The sequence below is a fragment of the Dysidea avara genome, chromosome 12 (genome assembly GCF_963678975.1).
Source record: "Dysidea avara chromosome 12, odDysAvar1.4, whole genome shotgun sequence".
Classification (NCBI taxonomy): domain Eukaryota; kingdom Metazoa; phylum Porifera; class Demospongiae; order Dictyoceratida; family Dysideidae; genus Dysidea; species Dysidea avara.
Window position 1 is genome coordinate 11,281,863 of NC_089283.1, and position 20,057 is coordinate 11,301,919.

The 20,057-nt window shown below is 37.5% G+C and overlaps 1 protein-coding gene across 3 annotated transcripts; it reads left to right on the top strand.

The window, feature by feature from the left end:
* The first annotated feature begins 170 nt into the window (after positions 1–170).
* LOC136241623 (proteasomal ATPase-associated factor 1-like) lies at positions 171–19,494 on the top strand. Of its 3 annotated transcripts, none has more exons than XM_066032868.1 (12): positions 171–444; positions 504–544; positions 597–691; positions 3,115–3,198; positions 3,337–3,435; positions 5,530–5,680; positions 5,753–5,797; positions 8,050–8,190; positions 10,300–10,391; positions 10,450–10,565; positions 19,145–19,227; positions 19,279–19,494. In XM_066032868.1, exons 1-12 carry the CDS (start codon positions 389–391, stop codon positions 19,446–19,448), a joined length of 1,173 nt encoding a protein of 390 aa, XP_065888940.1. In that variant the 5' UTR covers positions 171–388; the 3' UTR covers positions 19,449–19,494. The 3 variants fall into 3 exon arrangements, with proteins under 3 accessions (XP_065888940.1, XP_065888941.1, XP_065888942.1); XM_066032869.1 differs by having other exon boundaries at positions 10,300–10,388; XM_066032870.1 differs by lacking the exon at positions 504–544.
* The last annotated feature ends 563 nt before the right edge of the window (positions 19,495–20,057 follow it).

The window sequence follows — 20,057 nt, forward strand, 5'->3', positions numbered from 1 at the left end:
TCCAATGTATTAGAGGAGTGAGATCCTCACAAGGACACTTTGTAAAGTGCACCCCAGTGGACTTTGTTCATTCGGAGACTCAGTTTTGTAACTGATATGTCTACTGTACATAAATTATAGACTACTTTAAAAACCGCCACGCGCGGCGCGGACGGAAGTGTTCAAACGGAACTGAAATCGACAGTAGTAGTCTCGGGGGAGTAGTCTATAGTAAGTAGGTCATAATCCCACAGTAGTGGGTACGCCTCGGATTGATGTATGAACGCCTGAGGTATACAGAGGCTACATAAGGTATCACAGTACGCTAGGCGGTAGATTATCAGGAGTAGCTATCATGATCACGTGCACTCTGTAAGCAAAAACTGTCGGTGTGCGCTTTTAAAAAACAATGTCACTTTACATCGAAACGATTGATATTCAACATGATTGGAACGTTGGTATCAAGTAAGTATTAGCAAGGATCATGCTCTTTTACATGTACTGCAATCTTTTAAATTTATCAGAGAATCTGATAAACATTTTTGGGTTTCTTGTAGATTACAAGGTATAAACTTTCTAGATAATAAGGTACTGTGTTGCTTCTGATTTCATCACAGGCCAATTGACCAGTGACTATGGTGATGTTCTTCAAAATGCTTTATTGAATGCACCACAGCAGTGTGGTAATTTTACTGTCAACAAGTGCAATTCAGTAAGTCATGACAGGTGCTAAAGAGCAAGATCTGATTAAATGTTTTGTACAGTAACTGGTTCTAGGCCTACTAGAGTGCTGTACGTATGCAGTTTTGTATAGGGGTGTAAATATATATGGTTGCTATGCATAAGACCTATTGAGACAAACAATAATGGTGTAAACTAAGTAAGTAAACCTGGGCACAAATGATTTCATTATGTGCAACACAATTAGGTAGTTTCAGTGACAGTCTATCCCAATCCATCCCTCTATGGTTTCCTCACTAACAGTTAACAATTCAGTGGATGCAGTGGTTTGAGATGAGTACTGCTATAGAGAGTTTGGGGGTTCAGTTATGTACATGTTAGTGTAGATCCCCCTGATTTTTACTGTACTTTGGGATTAAACTGTGCATGACCTAGTCATGATTTGCTTGAAGTCATCCTACATGTACAGTGTAGCTAGGATCTAGGATTAGCACTTCAGAGTCTACAGCACATCATCCCATTCTAACGTTTGTAGATATTTGGGAGAAGTTAATTCAAAAGGTTTTACATGTACATGCTATGCTACATAGTACAATTGATCCTCACTAATCCGAACAGCTCTGTTCTCAAGTTGACAGATTAATGAATTTGTTGGATTAGTGAACCCATTCATTATACTGTATAGAACCTAGTTCAATTATTCTAACAGAATGCAAAATACTGTAATAGAACAGTCATTTGTACTGTTTGGATTAGTGAGTGTTCAGATTACTGGAGTTCGGATTAGTGAGGATCCACTGTATTAGTTTACTTGTAGGCAATCCCTATTTTTTCTTTTAAAATTTTATTCTGTAATATTGACTAGAGATTGGTAGTAAGGAAGAGTATTAAATGCCCAAGTATACCCTGTACAAATGCATTCCCACAAGTTCACCATTAATCTCTCTGTTGGTTAATCAGTGTTGAATACAACTCTACCTTGTAGAAAAGAACTGTTGATAGGCATTGAATAACACATAGTAGTTACTGTAGATACTCTCCCTAGATTTGACTTGATTTTTAAACCAGGTGCGCACCAAAGGCCAGCTGTGGGCACGTGCCTAGTTTACTGAAACGAAGTGTCTATGTCCACCAGTATGACTTTAGGGCACGCGTCTAGTGCCCTAAGTATTCGACTTTAGAGGATGCGTCTAGTAGTTGCCCCGAGCATTCGACTTTAGGGGATGCGAAAAGTAGTGTTAACGTTAGAGTTAGGGTCGGGTTCAGCTTTGGTTCCTTCTTCTTTAATAATATAGTACACCCTTGTGGTTTGTTACTATAGTTGTATTTATAAAACAAACGAAGGCAGTAGCTGGCAGCGGTGGCTCAGTGGTAGGCCCTGTGACTCAAGTGTGGAGGGTCTGGGGTCAGGGATCCGCTTTAACCCAAAAAAAATTTTTTCGTTTTACAATACCTTTTATTAAGTTTTTTTTTTTTTGGTTCACTGGTGGCAATAGCAATGGCCTTACTCATGAAATTGTTTTCGTAAAAGTTTGTGTGTGTGTGTACCTATCTACTTATGTTGTCTGTACACACCCACGTGAGCAAAATCGTTTAATAATGGTAAAAGCAGCTTTTACATAAGAAGTAAAAGTGAAATGAAGGCTGTACTAAACTTCCGTACGGTAAACTTTGCTCTGAGGTGGTTTCTTTTTGGTGGTCTGAAATACGGGTGTGGTGAATCTCCTCAGACTTTGTGAATTACCTTCCCTTCGGGTTTTACAGGCGTTTAACAATTGAGAAACAACAATACTAGACTGCCAGAAATAGCCTATCTCTTTGAGTTGGGAAGGGAGCGTATCCCCTATGTACGCGAATGAAAATGAAGAGCAGCTCTGAGGCTTTGTTGAGAGAATTTGTGGGAAAAAACACAATAGTCAAACTATAAAACAGTTTAGAAGATACTTCTGTGTGTAATATGTTGTTAAAAGCAGTTTGTTTACCAAACACTTCCTTAGCAATGCATAGCAACGAAATTGAAAAATTACAAAAATTTCATGAATTACAAAATCTGAAAATTACAATAAGTTAATTATGTATTATTGAACCAAAAACCTAGCCTATTGGTTAATTCCAGATGAGTTAGCTAGCTGCATGGCGCTTGGTTTTTAGAAGTAGCAGAACATCAACTTGTTTGTTTAAATGTAGTTGACAAAAAGCCATTCTTCTTTACCAGAGCATGCACACAACAATAACAAAAGAGAACTACTACACAAGTATGTTACACATACTATAATATAATATAAAACAACTATACTGCACAAGTAAAAGTCCTTAACAGAGGATATAAATACAAGTAACACGTGTGACATCCCTTGCTACCTACTGTATGTCTAACTATTGGTATTGATTAAGAAATAAATTGTAGGTGGTGTATATGATATTATACTGTGTGCTCTTCTTGTAATTTCTTAGCATTCTGTTTCCATTACATCACGAGATGAAAAATGTACCACAGCATTTTTGGCTCCATTCAAATCTGTGAAATTGCATAAGTTGGTATGTTTTCCTGGATAGATACTATACAATATGTCACAATGTGTTCCTGTGTTTAAGATATAAACAGCTACTTTTTTAAATTATATTTTTTACAGTGTTTATTGAACCTGTGCTAGCTTTGTTTTATGTACCCTGTAGATTCATTGTATGGATATTTCTTCCAGTGGAGCATTAGGTGTATGTTCTGCTGGTGATGGAAATATGTGGATTTGGGATACATCCACTGGAGAAACCAGAGTATGGAATGTTGCTGCACATGTACTCCCTCCTGTGCACTAACTATATATGTAACCTGTATATGAGTGTATTAGCTTAGAACTACCTTTTCTGAGGAGATGTGACAACCTGTAACAATCACCTTGCTATGGGACAGTGGTGCAAGTGTAGATGACCGCATATGAGTGTATTAGCTGAGAGCCACCTTTTCTGAGGAGATGTGACAACCTGTAATGATCACCTTGCTATGGGACAGTGGTGCAAGTGTAGATGACCTCCGTGTTAATTTTTGCAAGCTTGTACATGGCACCTCTCTATATAGCTATGTTTGAATTTCACTTGTCCAGAGATTCAATGAGCTCCTATCGCATTAGAAAGAACAATGATGCCAAGAGAAGGGATGTGATACTACCGTGAATCAACACCTTTTATCATCAGCAAAGAGAAATGGGACGGTATTTTAGGGATTTTTTTCCTACTGCCTGACTGATGGACTTACTTATTTCACTCACTCACTCACTTACTTTACTTCCTTGCTTCCTTGCTTGCTTGCTTCCTTACTTTACCATTGTACTTATTTACTTACTTACTTACTTACTACCCTGCTTGAAATATTGTGCATTAGCATGTAACGTGCATTTTACATGCAACTTACATGACCTCCTAAGCATGCATGTACAAGTATCAATGTACATGCATGTTTCATGTAACATGCATGAACTTTGGATGTTTTCCCATGCATGCAATATGCACATCAATGCACAGTTGTCAAAAGAAGACATGCACTTAATATGCATGTTGTTTGTGGTTGCTATGGTTACTACAATATCCACTTTACTGTGTGTAGAATCACTGACTACTTGGGGAACGCCTACAACATGTAGAAGATTATACACACAGCACCTTTGACTTACCAATAGTGATGTGTGATATGTGATATCGTGATAAAATATATCGTGATATGGTATAGAATCTTTATATCATGATATAATCCTTGGTATAGATTTTAGCGATAATTAGAGAAAGATGTATCCAAGATGTCATTGTACACTACTTTTTTTGATAAAAGAGTATGCAATGTTGTATGCTAGTCATGTATCATGTTGTATTGTACTTCTAGTACATCACTGCTACAAGTGTCATCAGTGTAAATACACTAGCTGAGGGATGAGTTGTATATTGAGATATATATTGTATCGTGATATATTGTGTGCAATAATCATGATATCACACACCACTACTTACCAAATCTTTTCTCACTATTATATAAAGTTTCATTTTGTATTTATAATCTTAATGGCCAAATATTTTTTTCATTTGTGGGATTCTACATGTGACATGCATGTTGCCTGATACATGTGCCTAACACTCATAACATGCATGTTCATGGAAGGTGCATTGTACCACACAAAACGCAACATAAGTGATTTTTCCTTTCTTATTATGTTCTGATGAATCTACACTGTATAGCTAATAAACATTCACAGAGTTGTGGATGATTATAATAAAGACCAATATTTTTGTCTTACCTTAGGATGTTAAATTATTTTATCCCCTTGTAAACTACAGTACTTGTCACCAAATGATTTGTGGTCTTACAATTTCCTTGTTTCACAGTCAGCCATTTGACTAACAATGCCTTGAAATCTCAAAATCCAATCTTGTGATAGCTCTTTGACTGGCTAAAATTGCTTCCACATCAAATCCCATGATATTTTTTATAACAATTCCTAGGTTTATTTCTTTTAATATTTGATTAAAATTCCTTTCATATCCTCCATCAGATCTCCCTAGCTAGAGCATGCTACATATGCTGAGTGTGCAAGCCCCTCAACTACAGCCATTTACTGCATACGTTCCCTCTTGACTATAATACTGCGCATACAGAAAAAAATTGCTTATGGGAATGACTGTTCCATAGATTATTGTATAGTTTGGTGGTCACACCTCACTCAAACAAAGCAGGGTATTCATTGTCATTAACAGGGCATGTTCAAGCTGATGAATATATTGTATGTCATGCAAACGTGAATGTAAATTTGTATATAAATGTGGTGTATAATTATCACAGTACACACTGTACTGTTTATCTTTTCCATGTTATTTCATTTGTAGCGTACACTAGATGGACATGTTGGTGATGTGTACAGCTGTAGATACTTTCCATCAGGAGTTGTAATTCTCAGTGGTGGAGCTGATACCAGACTGAAGATATGGTCCATACAGGATGGCTCCTGTGCTAGAACATTAACTGGACACAAAAGAGGTTTGCTAAAGTTTTAGTATACAACATGTAATCATGTAATGTAGTACATTATTTTCCTTTTTGTGGTTGCAGTGATAAATGATACGGCCATTGTTGATAAAGGAAGGAATATTATTTGTGAGTAAAGTATGCCAGTACTGTATGTATGTGCATGTATCTACACACATTACAATTGTACCTGTGACTGTATAACAATTTTATGTACATTTGTGAGGGCTGCAGATTCCATGTACTGTAATGTATGACATGCCATTCAAGTTCAAAGAAAAACTGCATTTTCCGTTCCAAAGTGTGTGTTATATTTTCCACTACTTTACTTTCTTTTGTAAGGCAATAAAGCACACTTGCTATGAATGTGACACAACCATAAACACACAACCCAAGTGAGGAGATACTAGAATGACTACAATACTCCCATTAACAAAGCTGTCAACAATGTTACCATAGAAATTATAACAACAAGTAAATGGCCACCCACAAAAATTATTATGATAAAAGCTTACAGTAGAGGTATGATCTAACAGCAACTTGTGCTGCAGCCTTCAGATTACTTTACCTAATAAAACCCGAGGACTTAAGGCAACTACACTTAGCTACAGTAAGAGACAGAAAATAGGCCAAAAGGGGGGGGGGGGGGGGGGGGAATCCCCCAACCCAAGTATTCGAACTGTGGTCCATCCATGTTTATTCAAGCACCACAGTCAGTCCTCTGCAGGAGGAATGGATTTTCTTCCTTTATACCTAAGCATTTAAAAAATTATTGATTTTAAGGATTCAAACGATAAAAAGTTGTGAAATACACTACAGCATATCTCCGTGAGAAAATCCCCATATTGGCATATTATACCAATTATTTTAAAGTAGGGATTTTCCCACTGAATTATGGGATCTTCCTACTGAGCTATGCTGTAATACTATCATTAACTCTTGTTTCACTACTTTGGATCCCTGCTTCATTAAAAAAATTCCTATGCTAGTTTGTTTAGTTCTTTTGTTATAACACACAGCTATACACGTGTAACTGTTCTAATACGGTGACTGCTGTATTAGAGTATCTTGAGTCAGCCTCTAGTCTACCAAGTCACTATTTCTTATTTTCACTCTACTGTATCATTATAATACAGCAGGGGTGAGGTCATCATGTTCAAGTCCATGATGCTTGTATTGTACATACAGTGTACTGCGGTTGGCTAAAAGGCACGTCTTGAGATAAAGCAATGTCGAACAGTGAAAAAATCAAGCCCATAGCCTTATGCATTGTCAAGTTATGCTTGGCTGAAGGCATCAGTTAGTTATTTTAAAGTTTCATAGAAATTTATTGGGGTTGCTCTGAAGGCAATTTTGGGTTTGGTTATACTTAACCAATACTGCCAAGTTGTTTTGAAGGGAAACTGAGGCTGTTTTTTGGAGGGCAAGAAAGCCATGATCCTTAAAATACAGTACTACTGTACTGTGTGATGCACATGCTGTTCAAGGAAAGTGTTGCTGATACAGAAAATTAATGCCTCGGTATGGTTTTGTTACATGAAAACGACCAGACGGTTTGAAATACAAGGTGCAGATAGCACACACTCATCAGAAACCTGAAACCCACATGCCACTGGTGCACATGCCACTGGTGAGTTTCTTTTTGTGGCATAAAACGGTGGCCATGCATGCACTGCTTTAATTATTACTTAAACATTGTGATATTTTCCTATGCAAAGCTGTAAAATTTCATACTGTATAGTTAACTATATGCTACCAACTGCTTTGGCTATATTGCCATAAATGTCAACTCTCACTTGGGTAGTCCATTTCTGTCCTTCAAAACAGCTACAATGCATTAGAGTGCTATGATGAACTGCGTTCAACTTGGGCCTTTGTCAATACTACTATCTGGCAATACAGCATGTGTACTCTCAAACTGCAGTACTACTTTTAAGCATCAGAATTCCTCAAAGTACAAAGAGCTGGTTTTGAGACATGTCACAATCTTGTTTCTTGACAGGAAATACACTGTAGCGATCGATTGTTTAGTTGGCCAAATTTTGCTACATTTTAACTGCTGATCGTGAGAACCCTGTCTAATTTTTGTCTCTATAGCCTTCAACATAATGTACTGTATATGATATTTCATTACACCTCCACCCAAGTTGGAGGATTTGTGATACACTCCTGTGGTTTTCTAAATTCACAGTTCAGTGTATGGCTGACACCCAGCTTGCTACTAAGCCATAGAATATCTAAAAGGTAAGGTAATTTGCTAGCTGACAATACTTGAAATATCAAAATCATCTGCTGATCAGTTTTTCAGTTCTCTGTAGTCGACCATGCCTACTTACATATATAATTTCTTCGTGCTTGCATATACAGTGTGTATCCTGTAGCTGTTGCAGCTGATGGAGTGGCAAAACTGTGGGATTGTGGCAGTGCCAAATGCATCAGTGATCTAGCTAACCTTGGTACAGCCATTAACTGTTGTACACTAGGAGTATTTCCTGAACAAGTTCATCAACAAAATATTACTGGTAAGTACTATAATTTGCATGCTGCATGTACCTGTACACTGTTCACCTGTATGCAGTGTACTTCATGTTCAAGTAGAGCAGGTTTATCATGCATCATAGCCCTGTGATGTATTGCTACATTTAATTGCACAACCAAATGTGATGCTTGAAATTGGTATTGTTATTATGAAGAATACATTTTGTCACATTTAGGAATTCATGTGAACTATGTAGGTAGGAAAGCCACACAAAGTATTGAAAGAAGCCCTCTGGGAACCGTTATTAATTTGCACATTAGAATAGAAAAATAATGAGTTTGAATGGGTCAAACTTTTCTTTTAGATCATGAAGATGTTTGATGGTATAATGACCAACGTTCAAGTATTGAATACTGTATGTCTGCATTTCTATCCATAAATGTGTAATGCTTGTTCAAGACCATCTACAGCTGTATTCTTGTATGCAGAGCTTTGTATACATCTTATATCATGCAAGATTAATTCTCATTTAGGCATCATTAAACCTGAACACTTATGTGTTTCTATTAGTACTTTATCATATTGTTATTATATTTTTAAAAATTGTTATTTTAAAAATGAAGTAGGGATCTATGTAATAAAAAGTAGCGGAACAACAGATGAATGATGGTATTACAGCATAGTTCAATGCGAAAATCCCTACTTTGGCATTGAGCAAAATTAATTTACAGCTAATGTGCCAAAGTAGGAAATTTCCCATCAAGCTATACTGTAATACCATCGTTCATCTACTTTTTATTGCACAGATCCCTACTTCATTTTAAAATTATAATTTAAAAGAATACTACATTGTAGTTTGTTTAGTTTTTTGTTGTAGCACAGCTACAGTAGGTACAGTATAACTTGTGAGCTAGCTATTAAGTTCCTGTACAGCTTATTAAAGTATGTACTGTGCCAAAATTGGAAGCACATAGGCCCATAGTAGCATACATACAGTAGCTTACCTTTGATCATAGTAACAGTGGCACTCAGATCTACGATGGTCTGCATTATATTCACCCGGGCCGGAAGTTGTTCGAACAAACAGGCCCTTTCAGTTGTCTGGAGCTTAGTTTCGACTAACAGAATGAAGTTCCGCTTGAGTACTATCCTATCACTCGCTGATCTCGCCATCCAGCTGAGTTAGTGTGTTCAGAGGAACAAGCCGTTGAGTATCAGTCCATATATTAAGTAACAAATCTCTTTGTTGAGTAGTCCAGGTGTTGGAAAAAGTCAAAGTGACAACTCAGCAGCCTTAATGTTTCACCATAGATTTTACGTGTAACACTTGAAATTATAAGTGCCCTGCTCTTTCAGCAGCATATGTGCTTTATGAAATAATTTTGTGGTGTCTACAGAAAAGTGTTTATACGGAAAATTAATGTGTTGGTATGGTTTCGATGCTTGAAGAAGACAACCAACCTGATTGAAGATTAAAGGAAGGACATAGCGCACAGGGCGTACACTCGGAACCCCAAAAGGCACATCCCACTGGTGAGTTTGTTGTTGTGGCATAAAATGGTGACCATGCGCTGCTTTGTTTAGGCTCTAGGCTTGCAACTGTGGTCAGTGAGTGAGTGAGTGGAGTGAGTGAGAGAGAGAGACGAAATTTCAAGTTTTGGAGGTTTTTTTAAAATTCTATACCCGGTCACCGGTAAGTATTTTCTTGTTTTTAATGCTGTATTTCATGTTAGATGGACTATTGTTATTGTGTAAAGGTGATTTTTGTGGCGTTAAATGTCTCTAGGATGATTTTTAAAAGCGGAATTTTAGGCGGTGCATGTCATTTTCGGGGTAATCCCTACTTAAACAATACTAGTACTGTTTGATAATCTTCATGAGCGCAGCACAGCAAAGCCTCATTGGTTATCTGTATCTCTATTATCTATGCATGCAGTTAAGTTTCTCTGTCTAGAGAATCTTAAGACCATGCAATAATATTACTTGTGCTGTTTTGTGACAATTTTAAATGCTCTCAATAATTCAAACTGGTAGTAGTGAAGTACTGTACACATTTTATCCAAATATTATATTCAGTAGCGCTGGATAAAATGGATTGCATTTTATCAAATATGTACACTGTATAGAGAAGATTAATTTTATTCTCTTGTAGAATTAGAATGTAGCACTACTGATAAGGTGTTGCTAGTGGCATGTGAGAGTGGAGTAGCATGTGCTATAGATGTGGCTAGTAGAAAGCAGGTAGTATGTATATTGAGCATGTACTGTACTCCCCTGTATGTGTGCAACTTGTTTTGTTCAGGTTTTTACTCAACAAATGAATGGAGCTTTAAACTGTTGTACATTCCTGGATGATAATACTGCAGTTTGTGGAGGGGATAAAGGGGAAATCATTATGGTTGACCTTAGAAATACCAGGTGCGTCACAACTACAGTACATGTATGGCATTTGTAATTTGGACAGTGAAAGAGCCAGTGGTAAAAGTGAAAGCTACAGTATATCTCTGTTATCATCATGCAGTATGGTAATACTGTATAGGAGGGGATCATGGGTTTTCTTGAAAATATCACCTAACCAGCTTCATTTGGCCTTCATAACAAATTGGTTAGGCATAACCAATTTGATAGTTGGGACATGTGTTAAGTTGTTCAATTGATTTTTTGATTGGCACCGTTCTTTCCAGTATACATTGGTTTACCAGTTATAAATTATGAAAGTAAACAAACAAGTGCAAGAAAAAAATTAGAAATTTTATATTGCAGTAGGGATCATAGAAATAAAAAGCAAGAGATGTCATCTACACCTGCAACTATACTAGTGGACATTTAATCCCTACTTCAGTGAGTATAGCTGACTGAAGTAGAGCTGCAGGTGTAGATGACCTCTCTTGTTTCATTGCTTTTTATTTGCACACTTGTATTATATATGGTAGCATGAAAATTTTACAGTAATAAAATTTTATAGCCATAACAGCCATAAGTAATAGTTACATGTATACCACGGCTGTGAGGGATTTTGCTGACATATACAGTACACCTGAAGTACGAGGGCCATAAGCCCGAGGGCTAAGGGTGTATATATCCATAAAACCCAATGCAGTTGTAGTATAAGTGATATCACTCTAGGCACACTCGCCTGATAGATGAAAGAACTACAGAGCACTCACAGTGCCAGAAATATTATGATTGTGGGATCCAGTTTTTAGTGCATGTTGACGTTTTGTACTACATTAAGCCTACTATAACTTCACTATTAGGACAGTAAGTTATTGGGGCGAGCCTGAGCGAGCCCCACAAATGGCAGTAGTCACTCGTACGTCTGACCATTCACAAGAGTTTACGTAACGAACACGGACAGCCCCACACTGGTAGTGCTCAACTGTACGTACGACCGTACGTCTGACCATTCCCGAGAGTTTACGTAACGAACACGGAAAAATGCGCCACATGGCTTAGAACTTGTCACTTCGCTCACAACTTATTCTTATCTACATTGACATGGACAAAGAAGACCGTCTTGGAAGAAGGCCGAGATAGGGCGAGGAGGGAACACTGGCTGGTGAATGCCCGAGGGAATGGTACGTGCGTCACGTTCACGAAAACTTACTGTATGAAAAAGACCACTGATTATTTGCGCCACTTGGATTAGAATTTGTCACATGGGTTACAACTTATCTACATGGACATGGACAAAGAAGACCGTCTTAGAAGAAGGCAGGAAGAGGACAAGACAGGGCGAGGACGGCAGCAGAAATGCCAGATGAAGCAGAAGCAAGTAGACACCTGATAGACGTCATGTACACTCGCAGAAGAGAGCATGCAGTTGGCCAATGAAACTGCAGATAAGTCCTAGCTGACTATGCTTCCACACAGTTATGTAGTTATGTAGCTATATACTGGCAGGCCACTGAGCCTCTCAACTTGAACTTTTTTCACCTTCCTCAAGCTACCTCTAGAGTAGCCTGAGCATTTCTGTATGTATAGCTACAAACACACACACACACACACACACACACACACACACACACACACACATTAAACGCTATTCATGGAAATACAGTTGATGCCGCATCACTTTTTACACAACTCAGGCTTGCCCCATCATGCTTTTAGCATCTGTCTAGTTATATAAGGTAGTTATATAATGTAGTTACAGCTGTAGGACTGTAAGTTACTCACCTGTAGTTGTCCTCTTTGTGTTGTTCTGTGGTCTGCTCGTGATAGGTAGAAATATGCATCCAAACATTGCCCAAGTGATTATTTTATTGATCATTCATCACTTAACTAGTCGAAACTTAGCAACTACACTGACCTAGCCTAACTTGTAAGCCCAAACCCATAATTAAACACTCTGTGTCACTCAATATAACAAGTCAAAGTGTATCATATCTTTCAATTGGTTGGGCATCAAAGCCATGAGCAAACCACGTTCCCATGACATTGCCTGGGCAATATGCAAGTTAAACCCCAAGCCTCGCCTTTGAATTCCCATGGCATATTAAATAAATACAATATTACTACCAATTAATATGTTGATGGACTTTTAATTTTACGAAAAGCTTGACTTTTATATTGGCAGTGCTTTAACTATAACTTATAGAACTTTGCGTGGGCGAGATCAAAGGAAAAGGTGTACTTTAAATTTCATAAAGTACACTCTCAGCCAGCCAACAGTGCTTCATGACCGCAAAGAGTGCTTTATTCGTTCAATAAAGCACTCTTTGCGGGCAATAAAGCACAGTTGCCCACGTGCCTTAGTGCAGGCTAATAGCCTGCGGGGCTCGCGCCAGTACGACTAATCACCCATGCCGGTGAAGGCTGATTGCCTCGCCACGCTGAATGATCAATCACCCCAGCCAATACGAGTTTTACCACTGGATTGCTTTTATAGACATGCCTAAATGCTTCGATGATGGGTGGGAGAAGGTAACGTTGCTGTTACGTTTGTTAATGTAAATGGACAAGTCCTGGAGATATCACGGAATTATTTCACTGTGACTCACAATAGAATCGATTGTGGGTTGCGAGCAAAACCTGCCAAAATACGCGATGAACGTCTACCATGCTAAACTATGGTGAAATACGTGTGAGTTACTTTGTTAAACTAGTTCGTGTGCGTTCAGGCTGCTAATAGTTCGTGCAACGTGTGTTAATTACGAGTCCTAGTGTATACTACACGACTAGAAAGTTCCATAAATCATTTCACCTCGTGCTTTATTAGCATCGAGGCCAAGCACCTCGTACTTTATTTTCATATAGCACGAGCAAGGCTATGCTTTAACATATACATATTGGTCCATCTAACATCAAATACAGCATTAACAGCCAGATATGCTAGTCTGGCTGTCTGCCTGACCACAGTCACAAGCCAAATGAAGCAGCACATGGACACCATTTTATTTCACAACAGCAAACTCACCAGTGGCATGTGTCTTTGGCGTTCTGACGAGTGTGCCTTGTCTTTCCTTTTATCTTCAATCAGCTGTCTTCTTCATGCATTGAAACCATATCTAAGTGTTCATTTTCCATATCAACACTTTCCTTGAGTAGCATAATTAGATGCCACGGAATTATTTAAAGTGCTTATGCTTGATATTTACATGCTTCATAATAGGTTCGAGACCATGCCCATAATGATTTTGGTTGATTGAGTGTGGAGACCAAACCTCTTAACAATCTATTTACTCGATCACAATGACCACACCCCTTATTATTGGTCTAACTGTATTTTTAATGTTGAAAATATGAAATAGTGACACACTCCCTAAAAAGCTGACTCAAGATACTCTAATACAGCAGTCACCCTAATAAAGCAGTCATGCATGTATAGCTGTGTGCTAAGCTGCTAGCTATAACAAAAATCCAAAAATTATTAATAAATGAAGTGGGGACCCAAACAATAAAAAGCAGTGAAACAACAGATGAATGAGATGAATGATGGTATTACAGCATAGCTCAGTGGGAAGATCTCTACTTTGAACAAAATAATACATGCCAATGTAGGGATTTTCTCACAGAGCTATGGTGTAGTGTCATCATTCATATCTTGTTTTGCTACTTTTTATTGCTTGGATCCCTACTATAACATACTAGTGAATTTTAAGTTCGACTAGGGATCATAAAAATAAAAGTAGCATAGACTGAAGTAGGGATTTAATGTCCACTATAGTATATCTGCAGGTGCAGGCGACCTCCCTTTTTTCCCTACTTTTTTTTCTATGATCCTAATCTACAGTATTGAACTTAAATTTCCTAATTTACTTGTTTGTTTATTTTTTTGTAACATTATATGACTGGTAAACCCGCACATACTGCATCAAAAGAAAGAATGGCACCAGAGTTAATGTTTTCATGTGAATGCACCTCAACTAAAAAATGGTTACTTGAAAGTGAAGTAGCCATTGTGCTTTCCTTTCAACTTTGGTCAACACAAATGAAGAACAGCCTCTTCAATCTATCCAGTCACCATGGAAATACATATGATTCGCATGCTCCAACCATCAGTTACTAACATGAAAGTGAAGTGGCCATTATGCTTCGTTTTCAGCTATGTTCAGCCTGTTACACAGCATTACAAATGAAGAACAGGAGGAGAAGGGTCCATGCAATCAATCCAGTTAGAAAATATGATTCCTGTTTACAAATGTAGGGGAGCCATTGTTCTACCGTGAATTGACACCTTGGGTTGTCAGTGAAAAGAAATGGGACACAAAGGAGGACAAAGGTAAGTCCATGATGCGTGCTTTAATTGTATGTACTGCAGTATGCCAAAAAGCACCTATCAGCGACGTCAAACAGTGAAAAGATCAATCCCGTAGCCTTAGTTGTTATCCGCTTGTCTGAGGGCATCACAGTTAGTAGAAAATTTTCATTGAATTAAAAAAAAATCTATTGAAAGCATTTGGAGTCATACTAAGGCACTTTTGGGCTTGGTTTTACCTAACCAATAGATTTTATGGTTCCAGGAAGGTATTGTGAAGCTGATTTTTGAGTGATATTTTTTGGCTAGAAACACCCAAACCTCCATTTTCCCTGCTATACAGTAGTTTAATGATACAGTATCCATCCTTGGTTACCACATATATCATGAACCACAATAGTGGTTCATAATAGGGATTGGGGCAAAAATTGTCAAAACTCTCTAATAGAACGCACACCAAAAGCAGCCTTCCAGGCTTTGGATGTATTTCAAAAACCTTCCATACTTTCCTCTAGTGTTGTAAAGACTGACTTTGAAGTATAAAACACAAGGGAAGTGGTTTTGGGAGTTTTTAAAAATTTCCTAAATCATCGAATCTCCACTTTCTTATTATTCTTCTTATTTCGCACATCTACAGCCCACAGTAAATAGATATCAGCACTAAAGATGTATGGCGTATTTTAAAATCATTCCTACCCAGGTCTGTGTGGTATTAAAATCTTTGCTTTCTAAGGCGATTGCGAGATATAGAGCAAGAGTCTTGGCTTTGAGACGCCATTAACTCACAAAGCCATAAAAGCAAATTAAAGTACAGCAGTTTAAAAATGCCACACACAGGACTAAAACACATCAAGATGCATTAAACTAAACATTAAACACAAATGCTACTCACTGAAATTTGTTTCTGAACGTTTTAGAGTTCTTCAGTGAAGGGGGTGTGGCCCATAGCCCGTCACTGAAACTGCATTCTGGGAACTTCCCTAAGAGTTGCTACAGCCATTTATCAGTCAAGAATCGACGTAACAAGCCTCGTAAGCTATCAGAAATAGCGTATCTCTTCGAATCGAAAAGGGTGTGTGTCCCCTTTGTACGCGATCGAAAATTAAAGGCAGCTCCGAGGCTTTGGGAGAAAAAATTTGCATAAGAAAACAGTATCGCCTACCAGTATATGTATCAGGCCTTATAAACTACCGGAAATTTAATTCAGAAAGTTGCTATTGATGTTCAACGTGGCAATGCTGCTTCTGTAATGGCAACAATTCCATCATCACAGGATTGGGCAGAGGTTGCCTCTCTGCCCACTGTTTGAGCATGAAGACCTTTTCTTTTATTATTGATTTATATTATCATCTTTTGTATTAAACAAAAAAAAACTTCCATCATAAAAAAACAGAATTAAAAAGAGGGCATGTCTCCTTCGTACATGATTGAAACATTGAGAGCAGTTGCCTTAAGGGTCTGCACGAGAAGACTAAATAATAGCTACAGATAGCTACTTTTTACAGATTAGTCACTATAATATTACTGCAGTACTATATATTACTTCAGTACTGTATTACTGCATGCAGTACACACCAGCCATAAAATTGTGTTGTCCATGTGTATGGATATGAAAAAATTTCAGAAACTGGAGGGGGAAAATTTAAACAAGTAGAACAGGGATCAAAGTTGTGATTCTGAAAAAAAAACTACACCAACCAGAAGTAATAGGGATGGTGATTCACGTACAATACTGCTTAATACATCAATACAAGTCAAGCAGCTTGATTTGTGTACATTGAATTTAAGATTCCTATTTCGGCTTTTTATTTGAACAGTCGAAATAGGAATCTTAAATTCAATGTACACAAATCAAGCTGCTTGGCTTGTATTGATGTATTAAGATTGTGAATCACCATCCCTATTACTTATTGTTTACGTAGTTTTTTCAGAATCACAACTTCGATCCCTATTCTACATGTTTAAATGTGACCAAATTTTGGAAAACCATCGATATACGCACAACAGTACTTTTGTAATAAAACGCAATAGGTAAAAAACGCAAGCTCCAGAAAAAATTTATGCAAGTTTTTACTGCTTCACTGGTGGGCAAATTAAGCCTCCAATGAATAAATCCTGGGCATCATCGTGTTCGCCTGTTCATAGGGAGTACAAAAATCTTTGTTTCATCTCCATACACGAAAGGATATCAAAGTTACAGACGTTTGTTTACGTTGCGATGACGAAAGAATTTACCGACAATCATTTTTCAGTGAATTTGCCTTCCTTCTCAAGCACAGAAGCATGCCTGGGGCAAAAACTATACCTTGGTGGATGCACAAATTTATGGCGAACACAATGAGTGAAGATTCAAATCCGTACGCCATTGTATCAGTAAGTTATGATGGTTTATGTAAGCGCCTGTAGATTCTTTTCTCGATAGCTTCTGTACATATCAATTTATTTGCTCGTCCGGCTGTCTAGTGCTGTATTTCCAACGCTGCTTAACTTATGAAGCTGAAACTTAGCTAGTCCATTCCTCTGTCCCTGTAGAAAACAAAGAACAAATAAAATGCATTTTGAAAATTGTGTGGATATCGACGGTTTTCTAAAATTAGGTCACAAATTTACAATTTTTTCCCCCCCCTAGTAATTGTAAGGAGTGTAGCATTTATAATGGTTTCTGCAACTTGCTTGCATTAATACTGAAGCATTTCAGCAAGCTAGCACTCTGTATGTAGAACAAGGATAATTCTATCCCGAACTTGTTGAATGTGTTAAATCTATGTATTTAAGTAATGATGTGTTTTAGTAATTAGTGTATGTGTGTCTAGCTTTGTTTTTGTATCTGTTTGTACTGTACGTATGTGTTTTAGTTCTGGTAAGGAAGAACGGCTCATGCCAAGAGGATAATAATAAATCAATCAATCTAGTTACAACCATAGAATAAGATGATAAAATCTATGCTGGGCACCTTATCTACTTTGCAAAATTATTAATGGTTTTTATGGTTGTCACATCAATAAATATATCATGTAGCTTGCAAGTGCAAAATTAAATTCCATGTAACATTTTCATGCTATACGGTACTACCAAACTTAGAGAACACAGTCAGTCAGTACAGTAGGGTATCCCTATCTTAGTGCTTTAATTTATTCTCTGGATCCTCAGTTATCAAGGCAGTCTGTATGACTTCGGTAAATTGTTCTATCACCTAGGTGTAAGGCCGTGCAAAGTTAATTATATGTTTCTGGTACTACCAACTCCCCAAAATTGACCAGGTGACCAGGCTTTTTTTTTTGCAACTTTTGATGATACACTACATTTAACATAGCAGTAAATGGAATTATAGGCAAAAACAAAAGTTATGGTGTAAAGTTAGTGCATCTTTATAAAATAAAAGAGTGTTTACAAGATGTGAAAACTTTCAACAGATATAAAATATTATAAATTATTATATGGTGATTGTGCAATTCATTCAGCAAAAAAATGACCAGGAAGGGAATCAGAAACATATAATTAACTTTTCGTGACCTAAGCATAGACTAACATATACTGTACAGTAACAGCACTGCATCAGCAGCACCTCAAGTGCAGTCAGTGTGTGAAGAACACTAGACTGCATGTAATAGACAATTTCCTGAATCATGCAGTATGGGTAGTAGTATCATACAGAAGGATCACAATTCACCAACAATATCAAACCCTCTCACAGTACCTTTACAGGTAGTGTCATTGTCAAGTTCAACATTTCAAAGTGGCCCTGATCTTAATGTCATACATAGCATTATGTCTCACATGGGACTATGAATTAATAAGGGCCGGTTCACTGTACAAAAAATCAAAATGATTCCTTCAACAGATCATTCCCTTATCTGAAATTACGTCACAGACATAAAATGGCTGCTGTGGTGTGGGGACGTTTGTAAAATTTGTATGGGCGACTATGGGAAGAAAAATTTTGAACGGCGATATCTCAGCTAAGACGGAAGGTATTGAACTCTAACCAGCAGGTATAGTTATAAATTAGCTGAAAGAATAGGAATCTAGCGTTGTTTTGAAAATCAACCAAAAATCACTTTAACGCACTTATTGTAAATGTCTTATCGCCATACATGCTAATTAGAGTTTGATATCTTCCTTCTTGGCTGAGATATTGCCGTTCAAAATTTTTCTTCCCATAGTCGCCCATACAAATGTCCCCACACTACAGCGGCCATTTTTATGTCTGTGATGTAATTTCAGATAAAGCTCATAATACAGTACTGTGGTATCGTTTGGTTATTGAGTGATTTACATTGTTAATTGATTATTGCAGATCTGAATTAAAGAAGTTAACGTTTTCACCATCACAAATTTTGAGCATTGTTTCAGCAGGAAAGAAATGTATTGCCAGTTGTGGTAAGAATTGTCTAATACTTTTGCCTACCTTTTTCTATTTTGTTACTGTAGCGGATGGCAGTTGTTACTATTTCTCAGCTGAAGATCCATCCAATGGGGTAGTGAAGCTTACAGGTTCCAACTTAGATGCAGTCAACAGTGTAAAGACAATAGGCAATTTTGTGTATACTGTTTGTAGGGATGGTATAGTTAGGTGCTATGACTTGACACAAATAGTATGATGCTTTTATTATATCAAGAGTCCATCCCCCATTATTATACTCTTGACACTGTATAATAACTTTAGAGAAGTGAATACTGACTATGGTTAATGAAGTTATCTATGCATGTTGGCAGTGATCATTTGCTTTCTTTCAGGCGTGTGCATTGCACATTTTAATTAATGTCATCCCTATTATGTTAGCATTATGCTTGATGCTTTTGGTTACCTATCATGCTTTAAAATTACTCCAGCATAATTGGCCTGGGCCTATTTGGAAATTGACATTCGTTCAACCTAGGAATGCCACGATTTAGTTGTGACATAAAGCTCCATGATATGATATGACAGGTTTCTGTCATGACATAAATATCTCCTAATAATGCACACTTCCATTCAAATTTGATGCAACTAATATGAGAAAAATTGACAAATAAGTATGAGCAATGTTGGTTGTTGATGTCATAGTTAATATAGTCTTGTGCCCAGACCACACCCACTGCAGAGTAGGGTCTGGTGACTTGCACTACATTTTTGGGCCCGCCACCATATTGTTTATTCATTTGTATCCATGGTTCCAGTCGGCTATCTTCATCGTTCTAACCTATCAAATCACACTGTAGCTGAATTG

Coding starts and splice junctions, on each gene's coding strand:
- LOC136241623 (XM_066032868.1), top strand. CDS start 389: ATGTCACTTTACATCGAAACGATTGATATTCAACATGATTGGAACGTT. Junction 445..503: donor GATTGGAACGTTGGTATCAA/GTAAGTATTAGC, acceptor TAAATTTATCAG/AGAATCTGATAAACATTTTT. Junction 19,228..19,278: donor GAAATGTATTGCCAGTTGTG/GTAAGAATTGTC, acceptor TTGTTACTGTAG/CGGATGGCAGTTGTTACTAT.